Source organism: Ctenopharyngodon idella, chromosome 18, assembly GCF_019924925.1.
Source record: "Ctenopharyngodon idella isolate HZGC_01 chromosome 18, HZGC01, whole genome shotgun sequence".
NCBI lineage: Eukaryota > Metazoa > Chordata > Actinopteri > Cypriniformes > Xenocyprididae > Ctenopharyngodon > Ctenopharyngodon idella.
Window position 1 is genome coordinate 16,653,625 of NC_067237.1, and position 20,843 is coordinate 16,674,467.

The 20,843-nt window shown below is 36.8% G+C and overlaps 1 protein-coding gene across 1 annotated transcript; it reads right to left on the reverse strand.

Moving 5' to 3' along the window:
- Window positions 1-202: 202 nt before the first annotated feature.
- ssr3 (signal sequence receptor, gamma) lies at window positions 203-2,765 on the reverse strand. The gene is given in 6 exon segments (XM_051870992.1): window positions 203-494; window positions 576-657; window positions 660-706; window positions 1,976-2,074; window positions 2,186-2,312; window positions 2,512-2,765. Coding segments are annotated over 6 exon segments (555 nt in total). The 5' UTR covers window positions 2,645-2,765; the 3' UTR covers window positions 203-427.
- Between the last annotated feature and the right edge of the window lie 18,078 nt (window positions 2,766-20,843).

The window sequence follows — 20,843 nt, forward strand, 5'->3', positions numbered from 1 at the left end:
TGTACCTGAAACACTTAATGCATTGATTATTTCTTTTGCATTTTTGTTCTGATTTATTTGTCCTACTAGTATCGTAAAAACCTTATTTCATTCAGAAATAACTATATATATAAACTTATTGTGAAATAAACTTACTCATATCGTGATGTAATATTTTGGTCATATTGGACTCCCCAATTCCTTATAATAAAATATGACGAGATACATGAGTAAACAGTCTTTTATTGGTACAAAACAAAAACAAGAGAAGACCATACAGGCCTTAACTGATCATGAATTTCATGAAACATTAACAGATGAAATGATAAACGCCCTCCCAAAACATAACAAACCTCCTTTAACACATTTCCACACCTCCCTCCCCCCAATCCCATAATCCTCTCATTTGTTTGTTCCTCAATCTTCTTCTCCTGATGCAATCAGTCTTTTATTTGGACCCAGTGGACAGCAGGGCGATCAGACCTGAAGAGGCACTGATGGACAGAATGTAGTTCCTGTGACGAACACAAAAAGGTAAATGTTAGACATCTGAACCAATCATCACACTTAAAGAGTAAACACTACAGTAAACTTACACTGTTGGATTGAAGTTCTTCAGCAGGAAGAAAGAAGCGACAATGACGAGCAAGAGGAAGAGAGTGTTGTTATAAAAGATGGAAAAGTTGTGGCCTCGTAATCGGCGACCTCATTCTTCTTCCAAAGGATCCTGCGGCAAAGAATCACTGTTAACAACATAGTACTTCAAACAGTAGGTATGTCCTGTGCCATATTTAAAACATCGGCTCAACAGGATACATCTAAAGTGGTTCATTTAATTTCTATCTTCAATAATAGCCAGTGTTGTTATTGGTAACTAAATCGAATACTAGAGCTGCGTGATTAATCCTTAAAAGATCACAATCTCGATTCAAACACCCATGTGATCTCATGCCGAAATGACAAAGATTCACCTATGTCTATTAAACCTTTAATAAAATCACAGGGGAACATTCAAATCTGCATTTTGCGCTGCCGCTGAGCCAGAGAGAGCCGTTGTCATGTATAGATATGAAACAGCTTCACAATCACACAGTATCATTATTTCTGTGTTGCAAATATTCAAATTATTACAAAAGTACTGGGATAAAAGATTATAGTTCAGATATAAACACTGATGTCTACGGAAGCGATCAAAATAAGAGTAAATCACCTTTTTAAGTAACTTGGTGCTTCAAATAATGATTGTATTGATTACATCGTTACACCAGTAGGTGGCGAAAAAAATGTATTTTTTTTACTGAATCATTTATTCAAGAGATTCATTCAAAAAAACCCTGATTCAACCAGTAATTAAATAAGTGAGTCATTGAATCATTCACTCAAACCAATTTTTAAAAATAACATTTTTGAATAGACTGCAGCAGTTAACATTTTGCCAGAACCTCTAGAAAATTACATCTTGGTTTAAAAAAAAACAAAAACAAAAAAAACAAAAACAAAATCATGATCCTCAATTTACCCAGAATCGTGCAGCTCTATCGAATACTATTAAAAATAGTATTCGTTTTCGGGTACTTAAATAAATATACTTAAGTAGTTTTTTCATGTTATATATTTGTATTTTATTTAAGTACAAATATTTCATAAAATAAGAAATGTTGCCTTGGCAGCTAACTGAAATAATTTAAGTACTAAAATAAAACTAAATTAAAGCTATATAGAAATATATAAAACTAATACAAAATGACAAAAGCACAACAAAATTACTAAATCAAATAAAAATGGAAATACAAAAAATATAAAAAATTAAAAATTATGGAGAATTTAGGGTGATTGGGACACTTTTTGCCATTGAGATGAATTTGAAAAAGTGTCCCAATCAACCTGAATTCACCCTATATAGTGTGTATATATAGTATACATTATAAATAATACTAAAATAACAATGATAATATCAGACAAGCCAATCAGAATGCCTCATAATTAAGACTAATACCTCTCGTCCTTCTCTTTGCGGGACATTTTGCGGTTGTCTGCCTCAGAGAGCTTGCGAGTCACTTCCTTGGACACAGCATCTTCACGTTTCTGAGCAACCCTGAAAGTAATAGCAGTTGATCAATACAGTCTTCTGAATTAGTAAAGTTGACAAAACCCAAGTGTTAGGAGACAGAGAGAAAAGAAAAGAGACAGCCTGTGAGCTTCTTACTTGTGCTTGAGGACGAATTTGACATTCTTGTAAGCAAAGGCAACTAGGTAAGTGCTGACCAGAGTCATGACTGCATACAGCACCGCAGACTGGACCAGATCCATGTGCCAGATCCTCCAGAACAGCCCTGACACATATACAAGAACCAGGTAAGAACAAAATACAGAAGATTATGTATGCATCACAATAAAATAGTAAGACAATAACGGAGACCATTTAGTCTCAGATAAAGTAAAACATAAAAGCTTACTGTCTAAGTAAGCAGCTCAATGTTTAGACACAACCTAAATGTCAGAAGCAACAGCAGGAACAGATGAGGAACTTACAGATGGGGATTGCGGACACGATTAGCGCATTGCCGTAGAACAGCGCCGTGGATTTCGCCGACAGGTTCCTGCTGAAGTCCTGCAGGAGAAGATCCTCCTCTGACTGCTGTTTGTTGCTGCTTTTAGGTGCCATGTCTCCAGTCTGTCCTCCGGTCCGATCCTTGGTTTGGGTGAAAAGAGACAGACACGTATGTGATCCGGATGGATGAAGCGCTTACGCCGCGTCAGCACAAACAGTGACGTAGAAATGATGCGCGCAGAGCTCACGGAGGCGCGCGGAGCTGCTGCCAACTAGTGTCCGGGAGGGTCACGCGCATTTAAAGAGACAGTTCGCTAAAAATGAAATTTCTGTCATTATTTTCGCACCGACTCTCATGTTGTTTCATACATGTATAGTGTTATATGCCTTTTGCCATAATAACAACAGTTCATAGTGACCCCCCATAAAAAGACAAAAAAACACCCTGAGTATATTGTAATTAGCCTATTACATGATAATGCATATATTATGATTTCTGAAATGTTGAAAATGTCTTTAGAAAATGTGAATCAGGTCTAATTTATTGAAACCTAGAAGTTTGTTTTATAAAAAAAAAAATATTTGAAACGCATAAATATTTGTGCACCACTAGATGGAGACAAATAGCCTATTAAAATTTATGGAAATAGTTTGGAAATACTTTTGGCTATAAAAGTATCTATATCTAATTTGCATTTCCTTCAGCCTGAGGCCTGAGGTGTGTTATTACTGTAAAAGTAACTTCCCCCAACACTGCGTCCAACCAGCATTAAATGTTTAAGAAAAGCAGATTGTTTCAATGTCTGAGACATCATACCTCTCTGAAGCACAGTTTGGGACAGATACTATTTTTATGGGCATTAAACAAAGATTTTAGGTACCCTTTTTTGTTGTACTCTGCTTGGGAGAATAAATTACACTTTTCTACCACTACGCCACTTTTGATAACTACTCTTTACCTCATTAACCCTTGTTTCTGACAACTTTGAGCTGGGTGTGCAAAGGCAGAAGTACAGAAGATGATAAGACATTAACTGTGATCTGGAAGACGTGGTCATACTGGAGTGAATGGAGGATTAGCTGACATTGCACAATTGTTGAAGATGATAAAGGAAAGCAGAAAGCACCAGAGCAAAGTTCAGGTATCCTGGGTTTCCCCGGTCAACAAAGGACAGTAAATGACATGGGTGTAGACCTCAGGGTTTGTTTCTTTTTTTGGCATCAGAATGACTGGCAGCCCAGTCATGGCAGCTGGTTTGATCACATTTGCACCTCATTCTGGAGAATGGGTGGATCCGTTCAACGGCAGATATGCATGTGACGGTGCTTTCATCTGAAAGCTCCCAACTTTACTAGGTTGCGTATGATGACTGATGACAATGTTGTGTATTTTGTCATCAGGACTTGCTTTTTGTTCCGCCTGCCATTTTTAGATATGGGGCGTGTGTTTAAAACTCACTACAGGATGTTTAAAAGCTAGTGCCAAATGCAAAAAAAAAAAAAAAAAAAAAAAAAAAAAGATTTGGGATGGGCAGGTTAAACTATATAGAAAGACAGGTGAAAACATAATGACTATGTCAAGTCAAGTCATCTTTATAGCACTTTATAATACTGATTGTTTCAAAGCAGCTTTACATGGATAAACAGGAAAATAATGATTCAAAGATGCAAACAGAGCTCAAAAGCAATGCAAAAAGCAAAGAAGAGACCAAAGAACCTGCTTGGTTGTGTCAGCAGTTTGATATCACACAAACAGTGACATAACTTTTGTATTCTCTTACCTGTTAAAGATGCAGTAAGCGATTTCTGAGAAACACTGCTGATATTTGAAATCAACCCAAACAAACACACTCCTCCTTTCATTGCCCCCAAAATGCACAAACACGCAATTCAAGAGTGGGCATCTTTTTATCACAGCTGAAGCGAAGCAAAATATGCTTCAGTGACACTAAAAACTGTCCTGTTGCTACAGCATTACAACAACAGCATATCTTGGCTCTCTAAAACATAGCAAAACCAATGTTACTCCCGTATGGAGCAGAAACAACGAAACTTTCCAGTGCTGGAAAGCTTTTCTAATATTAACGCAGGTCCTAAAGTGCTTGCCTGATCATAATCCTTCTTTTTCCAGTGATTTTCCTCTGAGCTTTTCTCTTTTGTAATGTCTCTCAGGCATCTCTTTCTACACACGCTAAAAAACGCTGGGTTAAAAACAACCCAAGGGCTGGGTAAATATAGGACAGAATACATGTTGGGTTAATTTTGTTTATTTAACCCAGCATAATGGGTTGATTCATTTTTACTATAATACTAGCTTTTTTTTTTTTTTTTTTACTTCATGCATAAATTAATGTTTACAGATTAACTTAAATCCTCTAAACATTTTTTTAAATACTCCTCACAACCACTGGTTTGCATGATAATTCTTTTATTTTCGATCATATTTTATAGTATTGAATATTTTATCTTGTTTTTAATACATATTACCTATACATTTAAGCTCATTTAACAAATATTAGAAGTAAAAATGAAACATTTAAAAGTAATTCAAATGTAATCGACCAGTCTCTGTTGTCTCGTGCCGAGATCGCTCGCGTTCGGCGGGGGAACTGCTAACTTCAGACCGCCACCTGCGTTTCACTCGTAGCCGAAAAATGCTGTGACTGACTCCATAACCTGTCCATGAATAATCAGTGTACACTTCTGAGAATACATTTTAACATCCTTTATATTTTGTATCTTTTTGAATAAATTTTTATGCAAGGCATCAGGTGTTTTCATCACGCGAAAAGACAGACGCGAGACTCGTTTAGGTGACTCACATGGCGCCCCTGTATGTTGCTTTGCATACTATTAAACCATATACAGCACAATAACGAATTTTTAGATCAAATAAAATGTACACAAACCTGTATTTTACCGAAGACGTGCACCAATTTGATGGAGTTGCACTGCTCTCTCCTGAGGAGGTCACAAAAAAACCCACGATAAATAACCCCTGGGTTATTACGTCTGACCCTGGAGCTGGGTAACACAAAAACTACCCAAAACCCTGGAAAAATAACCCCAAAAAATGGCTCAACCCATGACTTGGGTAGAAAAAAATAACCTAAGATTTTTAGAGTGCAGTCTTTCTTCAAATCTCCCTCTTGCTCACTCTCTCTCCTCCCCCATCATGAGTGGACACGCCCCCTACTGCTGATTGGCTCACTCTCTCTCCTCCCCCATCATGGGAGGACACGCCCTCTACTGATGATTGTCTCAGTCTCCTCCCCCATCATGAGAGGACACGCCCCCTACTGATGATTGTCTCAGTCTCTCTCCTCCCCTATCATGTAAGGACACGGCCCCTACTTCTGATTGGCTGCAAGTGTGTTGTGCTGCTCAGTCAGATCCACTTTCAACAGCATTTCTCAAAAATATATTTATGTTTCAAAGAAAAAAAGAGAATCATACAGGTTTGGACCAACATGATAATGAGTAAATGATGACAATTTTAATTTTTGGGCGAACTGACCCTTTAAATCACTAATCATCATGCCCATGTACAGGTTTATATAAAGATGCATCTAAATATTTTATATATTTTTTTACAGTTGCCTTTTTGACATTTACAAAGTGAGACAAACAGTTGTGGGGCACTATACTATGAAAGTCAATGGGTGCCCCACGACTGTTTGGTTAAAAACATTCTTCAAAATATCTTGCTTTGTGTTCAGCAGAACAAAGAAATTTATACAGGTTTGAAACAACTTGAGGGGGAGTAAATGATGACAGAATTTTCATTTTTGGGTGAACTATCCCTTTAAGCCTTTTAATTTATTTTCTATAGATGAAATATGACAAGGAAGGACGTTAGTATCCTTCATTGCCAAACATATGTTTATACTTTGAGAGACGATATCTGAGAATAGTGTTGTTCTGTGTCTGTTTGCCTATATGACAGAAAGCTGTTGGTTTCTAAACTAAACTGAATTGAGGTAATCCTCAATTTAAAAGCATTGGGTTTTACAATACATGCAATACATTATTAAACAAGATTGTTTAATAAGTTGCTATGGTGTTGTAAGTGATTGTTTGTGCGTAGCTCTGCAGTTGATAGGTTGCTGAAGGTGGTAACTGTTTTATCAAGGTGGTTCGCCTGTTTTATCACCAAGTTCGAAAATGTCTAATTGCCTGTAATAAAGCACACCTGTTCTCAAGAAACGGCACATTTTAAGTTATCATGCATGTCTGTAGCACAAACAGTGTGAGTTATTAAGTTTAATATTTAGCTAAGGAGGGGTTTGTTCAAATCCCTATCTCAGTATGAACAATAATAACGGATGCTTGCCTTAGAAAACACTACTACTAATAAGCAATTATTAGGAATGATGTTAGTCAATTGAATGTGTCCTGTAATAGAAGTCTATACTAAATAAGAGTCTGAAAAGGCTTTTTTGTTTGTAATGGGGGTCATAATGTTCTTCAGAAGCACAGAGCACATGTTTAGCCTGAGGCCAAAGGCTCGAGGGTCACAGCGACCTGCCAAGGCCGCTTGCAAAAGCAAACAACGAAAAGAGAGGAAAAGAAAAACTCAAGACGTTGACATTTTGGCAGGAGAGGAAAGCCCATTCGTCTATCTGCATCTGAAAGGTCACTGCATTTTGTGTAGCGTCAACCCTGCGTGTGAAGAACACGGGAGATGGAAAAACAAACTTGGTGTGACCACTCAAAAAGCAAAAACAGCACAGCAGGAACTCCAACAAAGAGCGGAGGTGGAGGGTTAAATAAAAAATAAAAACTCAGCCGCTCTTTGACTTTAAAACCGACCTTTTCATCTAAGAAAAGACTGAAGAAGAGACAGAATGAGGAGGAAATAATGGCTGCTGAGTTAGCTTGACATTATGGCCATCAAAGTCTGTGTGCCCAGTATGACTTCACTGTTTGTGCATCTTTGAAGACACCAGAGGAAAGAAGAACACATGGTTTTGTGTGAGCTATGATTATGTGGCCAATATGCTGAACAAACACATATTGTGCATAAACAGACACATTTTTCATACAGAACTTCATATGGCAAGAGCCCTGGTTTGGTGTTCATTTGAGTCTTCCAGATTAAGGGTTTGGTTAACACCCAAAATACTCCATCATGAACAAATACACGTGTGAAAAAGAGAGAGCGAGAGAGAGAAAAGAAATGAGAAGTAGGCTACAGGATACAGGCCTGTTTGTAAATACAGTACACAGCATAAATGAGTACCTCTGAACATAAAGATGTATTTCTATAATTATCACAGTTACAATTAATGGGAAGATGGCAAAATACAAAATTGTATTAACATTAGGGCTGGGACAATACATCGATTCGCAATACAATCCTGATATTTTCTCTCTCGAATTGATTCTGAGCTTAGTTTTTTAACAGCAGATGACGCTCTAGGCTAGTTTTTAACCGCACACTTAAATGCTCATGAAGAAGAGCGCTGGAGAGCGCTTGTGCATTTGGTCATGTAAGTGGTTAAATATACTTGCACCTCGGCTCAGAATGCTTTTATGACGTGAGGTTAATGTAAACAGCCCACTGTGAGCACCCTTGTAATTCACTTCAACCTTTTCGAACTTTATGAATGTTTATTTTAAGTTTAATTGGTGTGTGTAAAGGAATTGGAAGCTAGAAGAGTATGTATGTTTCTAAAGCACATAGTGCCATCTGCTGTTAAAAACTGAGCTCAGAATCGATTCGAGAGAGAATCGCGATACAATCGGAAATGATCAGAATCATTCCAGATTCATTGTATCACAGTATCTGTAAAGTAAATAAATTAGGCAATTTTTCTTAAAGGTCCACAATGTAACTTTGGCCCTCTAGTGGTTAAAAAACAAAACTGCATGCATTTTGCGGAAGAACATTGTTTTGGTTGTGCTTCGGCTCTGCTTGACTGTGCGGATGAATATTGTTCTTTCTCATAACTAAAAAAAGAGAGAAAGATTATCCTACCGCTCATAAAACATTCACTATATTACCTTGTCAGTAATGAAAAAAAAAAAAACCCTGAATTAACGGTGCTGCGAGAGTATTTCTAATACAACCGATGAGGGAGTGACGACAAATTTGACATCTTTATCTCTTCTGACCAACATAATCAATCTCTCTATATGTTTCCCTCTTCACCAAGTCCAACATGTGACTGGATAAACATTGTTGATCCTGGAACAACATTCCAATCAACCAATCAGATTTGAGGGACAAGTTTACAGTTTATGCCAAGTTTAGGCTTATAACCAGGGTTAGGTGCTTCCACATCAGTGTTATTCACCTATCATTTCCCTCTGATTTATGGAATAACTTATGGGTAGGGTTGGGTTTAGGGGTAGGGATATGATATTTTAGGATTAAATTTTTGGACAGGAATGTTGTTCCAGGATCAATAAGGATGCGAATCATATTCTACATCTTGCTACATTGTGTAAATGATGCCAGTAGAGCAGTCAATAATCTTCCCATTTTGTCTACTCCTATGTATAAAGGGGACCTGTAATGCCCCTTTCACAAGATGTAATATAAGTCTCTGGTGTCCCCAGAATGTGTCTGTGAAGTTTCAGCTCAAAATACCCCACAGATCATTTATTATAGCTTGTCAAATTTGCCCCTATTTGGGTGTAAGAACACGGCATTTTTGTGTGTGTCCCTTTAAATGCAAATGAGCTGCTGCTCCCAGCCCCCTTTCCAGAAGAGGGCGGCGCTTTAACAGCTTGCGCTTCCGTTGCTCAACAACAACAAATCTGGAGAATCTCACACAGCCAAAATGAGGATTGTCAGTAACGGTGTTCAGCCTTACATTGTTCAAACCGGAGTCGACACTGATGAAGAGACTCAGGAAGAAGTTACAACTTTTAGAATGAAACTGGACGTTTCTGAATGGTTAGTGGATAGATTTATGTAGTTGCTGTGGAGTTGATTCAACTCATTGACTAGCAAGTGCCGTCATGTTAATCTTTTCTGCAAATCCAGTGTTGAATTGACCCTCGTTTGTGAAGCAGTCCGGTGTAAAATGACGGCATGATAACAACACTCTACTACAACAACTCTTCCTCTTCTCTAAAGCAGTCCAACATGGCCTCACCCCCTTTGTTGTGTGTTCTCGGGGGCGGGGTTTATGTAAATTTTAGGGTTAGTGATGTCACCAACCCGGGAAGAAGCTTGTTGTAGTCCCTACCAGCCATTTGTTGTAGTCCTTAAACAGTGAATTCTTTAAAAGAAAATATCTTCCTTTGATATTTTGAGGGTGAAACTTTGCAGATGCTCAAACAGCAACATTACACACTAACTAAAGTTGAAAAAGTTAAATAACAATCAACCACCCCTTTAAATTATAATTTTGTCATTGCATAGAAAACCTTTGTATGTCCAGATGTGGTGTATTTACAACTGTACTTGCTCAGCATTCAAAGGTAGGAAAATCCCCATTCCACATTTGAAAGATTTGCTTTACTGGTGTGACCATGCCAACGGTGATAGAGCTTGCATGTCACATTTGCTCCCAGTGAATCAACACCAAGGATTGTAATGAAGCACCACTCCCTCTCGATTGCTGTAGACTGTTAAGTACACTACATGAATGCAGCTTGGCATGTGCACAATGAATGAGATGAATGAGAGTTCTGTTCATTATCTGCTGCACTGAAGGAAAGACCTTCTGTTGGAGAGATGTATTTGATGTGCTTTGAACTGTATCAATGTGTGTCATACATGTATTGACCTTGCACATGCTCTCAAGGTTCTCCTCCCAAACTTCATTATGAACTTGCACTCACAGATCCTCCCCCTCCTTCTGAACTCTGGAGTGGTAGATGTCTATTTACTTTATTTGAAATGAGCTTGGAAACACCCTGTGATTACACAATTAAATCTGACCAGTTAAGAGAGAAATGTGTGTATAGGATCTCAGAATCATAAATAGGTCTAATTAGCAACTACAGATTTTGCTCTCTAATATTTGTATTATGCAGTAATAATGAATTACTACAATAAGATATTTTATTTAAAAGTATGGAAGCTTGTTTCCGCCACTGAATAAAAAATAAAAAAGGTAATTGTGACATTTTATCTCACAATTCTTACTTTTTTCTCGCAAATGCGTGTTTACATCTTGCCATTCTGACTTTTTTCTCAGAATTGTGTGATATAAAGTCGCAATTGTGAGTTATAAAGTCAGAATTGCATGATATAAAGTCGCAGTTCTGACTTTGTAACGCAATTGCAAGTTTATATGATGCAATTCTGAGAAAAAAGTCAAAATGGCGAGATGTAAACTCACAATTGCGAGATATAAACACAACTGCGAGATATAAACTCACAATTGCAAGTTATTAAGTCAGAATTGCATGATATAATGTCGCAATTGCGTGTTATAAAGTCAGAATAGTGAGTTAAAGTCAGAAATGTGAGATATAAACTCCCAATTCTGAGAAAAAAAGTCTGTCTTTTTTCCTCAGAATTGGACTTTATAATTCGCAATTGCGAGTTTATATCTCACAATTCTGAACATTTTTGGTAATTGCGGTATAAAGTCAGTTATAGTGTCAGAATCGCGAGAAAAAAAGTCAGAATTATGAGAAAAAAGTCAGAATTGTGAGTTTATAACTTGCTATTCTGACTTTATTTCTCACAATTGTGAGATTGTATCTCACAACTGTGGGTTTATAACTCACAATTCTGACATTATAACTCGCAATTACAAGAAAAAAGTCTGAATTGTGTTTATAATTCGCAATTCTGACTTTATTTCTCGCAATTGTGAGTTTATATCTTGTAATTCTGAGAAAAAAAGTTAGAATTGTGAGATGTAAAACTCAATTGCGAGAAAAAAAGTGAGATAAAAAGTCACAATTACCTTTTTATTTTTTATTTAGTAGTGGAAACAAGCTTGCGTATAAAAGCTATTTAAAAAGAAATTCAAAACAAGGTTTTCATACAGTATACACAGTCCTACTTTTTTAATCCTAAAATGTATGTGGATGTCATTATTTGGTGTGTAAGTGGAATTTTCATCTGCCATTCCGTGAATCCATGAATCATGTGGACGAATTGTTTTCATATTTAGTTAACCATTTTTAAAATTCATTTCTATAATGGACTGCAGTAATACACTTACATAAATGTGGGTCAAAATAGATCATTTTAGACTATTATCTCTACATTACACAGGCAATGTTAAAGACCCCCTGTGGTGAATTATGTCTATATAATGTTTTTAATAAGCTTTCAAACAAATTCATATGTCAACACCATTGCTGAGTATTTTCTCCTTAAAACTGCAGTGAAGCAAAGACAGTCTCAGATGGTGTTTTTACATCAAAAACTACCTTGTTATCCAATCACTTCAAAGTGCGGGCAGGGCTTTAGCATATCATTAACTATGCTCTGAAGCAGGGGAGTCGAGGAGTTTCAAAGAGAAGGTTATCCCGGTATATTTTTCTGTTGATATGAAAAATCGGGTACTTTTAGCAGTATAGCAGGTGAATTATGTATATGATGTAAGCTATATTATAATGTTATGATGAACTAAATGCCTTTCTCCACTGACTTTCTAAGTTGTTCAAAGCATTTATAAGGATACTGATTTTTGGAAGGCAGACTGAGATGGAGAACGGGATCATGGTTTGTGTAACATTAACACATTATTAGCTGTTTGATAACGTAGTCAAGCAAAAGGCTAATCATATTAATTACCGTTTTGTATAAATAGCGATACCTCTGTGCGGCGTTTACTACAGTAACTTGAATAAAAGTTGACCGAGTGGGTCTCTGAGCTGGTGTGAGTGAGTGGAGGCGGGGTTAATTTGCATATTCATGGATAAATTAAGTTACATTCTAGCTATTTTAAGGCATGAAGAATTTGTTTTCACAGGAAAAATGTTTAAATGTGTCATTTTGGTGATCAAAGATGAGTTTTAAGGGATAAAATTATTGACTACGGGGGGAATTTAAATTTTAATGTGGCTACTATCACAATACATATTTTATAGTTTGTCTAGGTCCCATCTGACCTCAGAATCTCACATATTTGAAATGGGTCACTAATGGCCTCTTTTGTTTCATCTATGGCGGTGTTATGCTGAGTCAGATCACACAGGGCTCTTATAATAATATGTCATATAAAGAGATCTTATTATTAGTTATTATAAGATTATCTAATTATGGAAACAGGTTTAAAATGGAATTATGGGACAGTTTTGAGTTGGGCAGCAGTTTCCATTTGTTGTTCTAATTCAGTGCTGGTTGCGTGTAAGTGAGATTAGTGAATAGGAAGTGAGCAGTGCATGTGTGGGTGTGTTTCCATGTATGCATGTATGGCAGAGAGGAAACCTGGGAGCCAGATAACGTGGGATGTGGAAAGAGGGGGGTGAAGTACTACTTGGGGAACCCGTTCCACATAAAATATCCCAAATATCCCATGTTAAATGCAAAAGGGACGTGGTTATTTGCACATCAACTCTTCACAGTGCACATTAGCCGGAGCAGTATGATGGCTGACCTTTTACTTGGCTAAAAATGATTAGGTTGATTGATCTTTTATGAACAAATTTTTAATTTGAGAATCGATCGTTCATAAGACAACTTGGCGGAATGATGTTCCAAAAACAAGCTTTTTTATTATTATTAAAAATGTTTTTTCTTGAATTTGGCTCTAGCACCTCTGAGAATCTTTTGAGCAAGAAGAGGCGAATTGACACGCCCAGGCTTACATCTGCACGCCAGATGGCTCAGTGTCTGTTAGGCGAGCCATAAGCAGCTGCATGTCGTACACTTTCTTTACGTGCCAGTAGCTGGAGCATCTTTATCGTGTTAACGCTTTCTTGGAATTACGCTCTTACATTCCCTTTTATCCACCAACAGGTTTCCTGTACGTTAATATAGGTTGCTCAAGAGTCATGAAATACTGTGCAGTAAGCAATGCATTGCTGAATCCAACCAAAATTGTCTTTTTATAACTACGTAACGATTTATAACCAGCTAATACATGTTTTCTGGTTGTGGTTAGATGGGTTAGAAAAGATATGAAACATTTAAAAAGCTCACATTATATTGATCGTTTTCTCCCCCTCTTACATGACCTCAAGTCACCAATAGATGGCAGGATTGTTTTCTCCATCTGGTTTCCTGGAACATGTTGATCTCACTTGCAAATCTTGATCATGCTTTGTGTGATGTAATCCTTCAGGACGCAAGAGGTGTATGTTGTCAGATGTCCTGTGTTATTAAATTACTCCTCTCCTGACCTGACGGTTTGCTAATTAGTTCTGTATATAAAGCCATGTGATGGAGGCAAAGTGTTTCATAAGAGGTCACAGGATGCATCAGGCACTGATTATGTTGGTCTCATCCTGTGATCATTACATTTATCCTGTTAAATCATAACATGGCTCAAAGTGTGTCAGCCCTTTGAAAACAGGTCAGAATATTCCCAGTCCTTAAGGGGTTGGGGGGACACAACATTTTCCTGAATCAAATGAAACTTGCGGTCAGTGTGCACCATAATGAAGAGGAAGCAACCAGAAAACTTTGCTATGGCAACAGCCCATTTTTGCTCAAATCACAAGCATGTTGTCCATCTGGGGTTCATTCAGTTTCCTTTATACCCTGCATTTCATGAATCCGTTTCCTTTCCAGGAAATACAGGAATATAGTTTCTTTGTTTTGTCCAAAAATTTTTTTATCAACCTAAGTCATCCTTCTATCATCTTTGGGTACCTCTTTGTCTTCTGTGTCCGTTATTTATTTGTTCACTCTAAAAAATGCTGGATTAAAAATAACCCGAGTTGGGTTAAAAAATGGACAAACCTGGTGATTGGGTTGTTTTAACCCAGCGGTTGGGTTAAATGTTTGCCCAACGTGCTGGGCAGTTTTATTTAACCCAACTATTATTAAAAATTATTATATGGCTGGCTTAAAATTAACCAAAAATAGGTTGGAAATTAAAAAATCAGACACATAATTACAACACTGTAAAAAAGAATTGTTGGTTTAACTTAAAAAAGTAAGTTATTTCATTTAAATTAAAAATTTGAGTTAATACAATGAAGGCGATTTGTTTAATCAACAGAAACTCAAAATATTATGTTTTCTGAACTACATAAATTACATAAAGTTGATTTGACAAAAGATAAAATGTTATGATGACAAATTATGCAAATATATATATATATTTTTACAGTGTAGAGGCAACAATAATCAAAACATTTATTAATAATCAATTTAATAAATGTTTATTGTTTAATTCTTATTCATTAAACTTATTAATAAATGTTCATTTATTAAACATATTAAAACATGTTAATTTCCAACATATTTTGGGTTCATTTTAAGCAAGCAATACAGTACCCAGCACTTTTTATAGTGTAATAAATATTCACCTTTTGATTATTACTGTTGCCTCTAGTAATTATGTGATTTTTAATTTCATTTTCCTGCATTTCATGAATCGGTTTCCTTTCCAGGAAATACAGGAATATACTTTCTTTCAGGTTTGTCTTCCTATCCCATTTCAATGCTTCTGTCAGAAAGAGCTTGTTGCGGATCTGAAGAGCTCAGCGTCTTGAAGCGTCCCGCAGGGGTCCAGGGGGATATTCAGAGTCAGACAGAGATGCCTCAGATATGTAAAACAGGAGACATTTTAGTCCCTGAATAGCACTGGATCTGTCAATTCCATTTCAGGGAAGCCCAGACAGGTAAATGCAACCTTATCTCCAGGGACGACAGGACATTGTCTGGACGAGAAGATTATTTCAGTGATTTTCTTAATATGAAGTTGACCTTGGAGGTGCCCTCAAACCACACCATCAGGCTGACAAGCAAACCCTGTATATGTGTTTGTTGACTGAGTTACTCATAGTTTGTGTACACTTCACAATCAGTTGAGCTCCGAGTGGTGTAAGAGAAACATTCCTTGTAGATGACGGGAAAAGCGATCCACGTACTTCAACCCCTGTCACAGGAGGACTAGTCATGAACGGAAAGTAGAACATAGGGCATACTTATTCACCGGGGGGACAGAAAGGAAACTTAAGACCCCTACAGCCTCACTGCATTACAGAGAAAGGAAAATAGCAGACTCATGTTCATATCAATGCTTGTAGTCATAGAGTGTCTGGTAAACTTTCCTATGAACAGTTTATGAAGGTACATATGGAGAAATGAAAGTCAAGGTGTTGTGGCATTTCCCTAAATAAACACTAATGCCACCTAGATGGTGACTCATCTGATACGTCATACGTCTAGATATATAAATGTATATATTTTTCCATCTCTATACACTCTAAAAAATGTAGGGTTAAAAAGAACCCAAGTTGAGTTGAAAATGGACAAACCCAGCGATTGGGTTGTTTTAACCCAGTAAATGAGTTGTTTTAACCCAGCGGTTGGGTTAAATGTTTGCCCAACCGCTGGGTAGTTTTATTTAACTCAACTATTGTTTAACGATTACTGTATTGCTTGCTTAAAATGAACCCAAATTATGTTGAGAATTAACATTTATTAATATGTTTAATAAATGAACATTTATTAATAAGTTTAAAGGCCCGTTCACACCAAGAATGATAACTATAAAGATAACAATAAAGATATAGTTCTAAAAATCTTTCTAAATATAAAAGAATAGCACTGTCCACACCACAGCTATAACGATAACGATATAGAGAAACGATATCGTTGGGATCACTTTCAGAATGATTTTTTCCAGTTTTTGAACGATAAAACACTGACAGCCAATCAGAATCCATTTGAATTCAATTCATTTAAAATGCTAGATGACATCGGAGAAGGTAATCACCAAGGTCTAGAAAAAGCCACCACTGTTTGACAAGTCAACCCCCCTTTTCAAGGATACTTTAAAGAAAATGGATATATTGAAAACAATCGGTCATACTGTCGGAATAAATGGTGAGAAGTATTACCTCAGATATCCAGCGCTAGTTTCGACAACATTGTCTAGCTTCCTTTGACGTTGCAGTGAAAAAGACGTTGTTTTTATTCCACTATATTGACTTGGTAAGCTAAATTCACTGTTAGATTAAATCGATCACACTAGCTATTCACTCGAAACATAGCATGATGGTTAAAGCTTTGTAAATGCAGCAAAAACATGTTGTACACACTTTGAAACCGCAGCGTGTGGATGCAAATATAGTTATCGTTATAGTTATCTTTAGTTATGGTTCTTGGTGTGAACGGGCCTTAATGAATGATAATTAAACAATAAACATTTATTAAACTGCTTATTAATAAATGTTCACCTTTTGATTATTATTGTTGCCTCTAGTAATAATGTGTCTGATTTTTAATTTCCAAACTATTTGGGGTTCATTTTAAGCCAGACATATAGTAATTTTTAAATAATAGTTGGGTTAAATAAAACTGCCCAGCACTTTGGGAAAACATTTAACCTAACCACTGGGTTTGTCCATTTTCAACCCAACTTGGGTTGTTTTTAACTCAGCATTTTTAGAGTGTAGGTTTCTATGGAACTTTTGTAACACCTCAGGTGTAAATATTTTGAGATAACAGAAGGTTTGTCATCAATTGCATGGGTTAATGTGTTATGAGTCGTTAGTTCAGATCACGTGTCAAGAAAATACCCTTTTAGCATTCTTTTTTTCCATGCTTGTTTCTTTATGGTTCGTTCCAGTGGCGTCAATGTCAACTGTTACAAAACAGAGTTCCTGATATTAAAACATATAAAAGCTATGGTTATTTGAAGAATTAGAAGAAGTATTAAGAGAATGTGCAGTTCGGTTTCATATTCCTAATTGATTTAAAACCACCCAGAGCTAGTTTTCAGCTTCTTTTACACTTCTCTCTGCTGTCTCTTTAGAGACATCTGTGGCATTTGTGAGATGACAACCTGCTGGGCGGGTTTTTGTAGGGTCATTAAAATTCCTGTTCTTTCCTCTGCTACTTAAAGCTACATGTTGGCTCATGTCCATCTCCCTTCATTGGTGCTGGAAAAATGTGCCCTTTTGCACTGATCTGAGACTTTTGCTCTTTCACTTGCTAAAATATAGATAAGAACGTTAGTGGCAGAAACCGTTCTTAGATCAGGGCGTAACAGAAACCCTCAGAGGTAAAAGCCCTGAAGGGAGGTGAACCTCATTCAAGGGAGAAACAGATACATGACTTTGGCTCTGAAGATGTTTCAGGCGACCTTTAGCCTCAATTTTCCTGCATCCCTGGTGGCCCCAACAAGAGCCTGCCAGATCAAACCCAGGGCTTTGATCAGCACATTGTGAGTGCACACTGGGTGACCTGGTCATGTGCAGATGAGAGAAGAGGGCAGAGAAAGGGAGGGAGGTAGAGCTGCAACTCAAGAACAGGGTATTGTTCCCTCCTTCCTGTCCTCTTCGGGCTAAATCACTACGGAAGCTTTTTTTGTTTTGGTCAGCTCTGCCACCGCCACCTGCCTCTCAATCTCCACCTCTTTTCATAAACCCCCCACTGAAATCCCAGGAGCTCACAGGCCTGAAGAAAATCTCTCTGTAGAGAAACCTCAAGCAGTCATTCACACACATGCCTTCAACAAGGACAAGGTCACGAGGTCAAAATCTCAGACATCCTTCATGCAGACATGGGTAGGTTGTTTATGAAGTTTAAGAAGAGATTTTAGGGAAACAGTGTAGAATGCTTTGCGACAAGTTCAGTAAAAGATGCAGCACTCTAAAAAATGCTGGGTTAAAAACAACCCAAGTTGGGTTGAAAATGGACAAACCTAGCGACTAGGGTTGTTTTAACCCAGTGGTTGGGTTAAATGTTTGACCCTGACCTGCTGGGTAGTTTTATTAACTGAACTATTGTTTAAAAATGACTGTATTGCTTGCTTAAAATGAACCCAAAATATGTTGGAAATTAACATTTATTAATATGTTTAATGAATGAACAATTATCAATAAGTTTAATGAATAATAATTAAATAAACATTTTTTAAATTGCTTATTAATAAATGTTCACCTTTTGATTATTATTGTTGCCTCTAGTAATTATGTGTCTGATTTTTAATTTCCAAACTATTTTGGGTTTATTTTAAGCCAGTCATAGTAATTTTTAAACAATAATTGAATAAATAAAACTACCCAGCACGCTGGGCAAACATTTAACCCAACCACTGGGTTAAAACAACCCAATCACTGGGTTTGTCCATTTTCAACCCAACTTGGGTTGTTTTTAACCCAGAATTGAATATTCAAGATGGTGGAGAAGGCAAGAATAATGTTCATTTTACTTAACTTATTTAATTCAATTCCAAAAAAAAAAAGAAAAAAAAAAGTGCTTACAAATAAGTTGATTTCTCCCAATATTTATTTTTTAATGTAATACACTATAAAAAATGCTGGGTTAAAAACAACCCAAGTTGGGTTGAAAATGGACAAACCCAGCGATTAGGTTGTTTTGACCCACCGGTTGGGTCAAAATGTTTGCCCAACCTGCTGGGTAGTTTCATTTAACTCAACTATTGATTAAAAATTACAATATGGCTGGATTAAAATGAACCCACATAATTACTAGAGGCAACAATAATAATCAAAAGGTGAACATTTATTAATAAGCAATTTAATAAATGTTTATTAGTTTATTATTTGTTAAACTTATTAATAAATGTTGATTTATTAAACATATTAATAAATGTTAATTCCCAACTTATTTTGGCTTCATTTTAAGGGAGCAATATAGTCATTTTTAAACAATAGTTGAGTTAAAATAATAACAAATATTAAACCCAATCACTGTCCATATTTAACCCAAGTTGGGTTATTTTTAACCCCCCACTTTTTAGAGTGTAGCGGCTGTACGCATTTTTGCATTCCACTGTGCTGCTTTTCCATTATTTTTATGTGTAAACATACACTAGATGGATGTATTTGACTTTTGCGACCCGTGTCGGTTTATAGTTACACGATACATGCACTTACTATAGTAATAACCGTAACTTATGCATAATTACAAGTAACTAACCCTAACCCTAAACCAAACTCTAACCTTAACCCTAAAGTAAGAACATGTGGTTATTAATTAGTAGTTATTACAAACGTCAGCTTAAAATCAAGGGTAACCCTCGTGTCTTCGTACGTGACACAGCACATTTCAAAAAATGCAGATGGTTAGCATGATCCCCTGGGGCTGTTCACATAGAATGTGTTTTGCATTTAAAAATGTTCACGTTCACACTGAAATGCAGTGCAGTGGAAGGCAAAACCGCATTCTATGTGAATGGTTTGTTACAACAGTAGTTCGTTATTGCAATTATTATGCCTTTATTATTAGCGATTACAGTGTCAAAGATGACCTACTTATGAAGTTCAGTGGCACATAAAGTAGATTTTAGTTCCAAATTAATAAGCACCAGTTCCTTTATAATGTGTGGTAATTATGTATCATTAGCTAAGTCGACCATTCCGTAATGGAACACACTGTGATGGAAGACGTTCCATTGTATGTGGTGTTATTATGAAGCTATTAATATGTATTGTTCTCATCATCTGTACTAGTTTTGGAGTTGTTGGTTTTTTTATGCCAGGTTAGCAGATTTTATAACCCAAGAGGGCAAATGGTGATTATTAAGAGTGTAAAGAACAGAGCTGCTCTCAGGGGCAGAGCCATGGGAACACACAGACGTCACTCCATTTCACTGTGGATTCCGCTGTGAGGGAGGGCTCGTACCGACATGTCTATACACAAGATACAGAACGTGTTTTGGGCGAGGTACAATGTGAACTTGGTCACAGAGGCGTAGCCATGCAATTGTGTCTTTTTACTCCTTTTAAAGGCATATATAATTTTGAAAATTTTAGGGAATGACGACACCCTCTGTACTGTGGTCAAGAGTGTATCTACTTACTGTCCTAAATTGTGTGCAGGGGTGCTTGTTTCAAAACTCATTTGCAGTTTGTTTGAGGGAGGGTGTAAAGTAGCATGTCATTTGCTCTGAAAACAGGTTGTGTCATAATGCAGTGAGTAACCTTTCACCTGATTACAGTGACACATCATGATCTGTGGCAGGAGTTTCCAAATGTCCCAGGACAATATTTGGCTACATTCATTTATGGTTTCCTTGTTACAGTGTAATTACGCAAATAAGTATTCAGTAATATTAATTAGCAGCATGTAGGGTTAGGGTTTGGTTGATCCTATTTGATTGTTCACACTTCTCTATTAAAAGTATGTGAAAAAACACGAACTAGCTTAAGCCATATATAATCACAACACCTGACGAATTCTGGCATAAGCAAACTAGTGGGGTGAGTCAAAACACATGCACGCATCGGACAACTTCCTGATTTT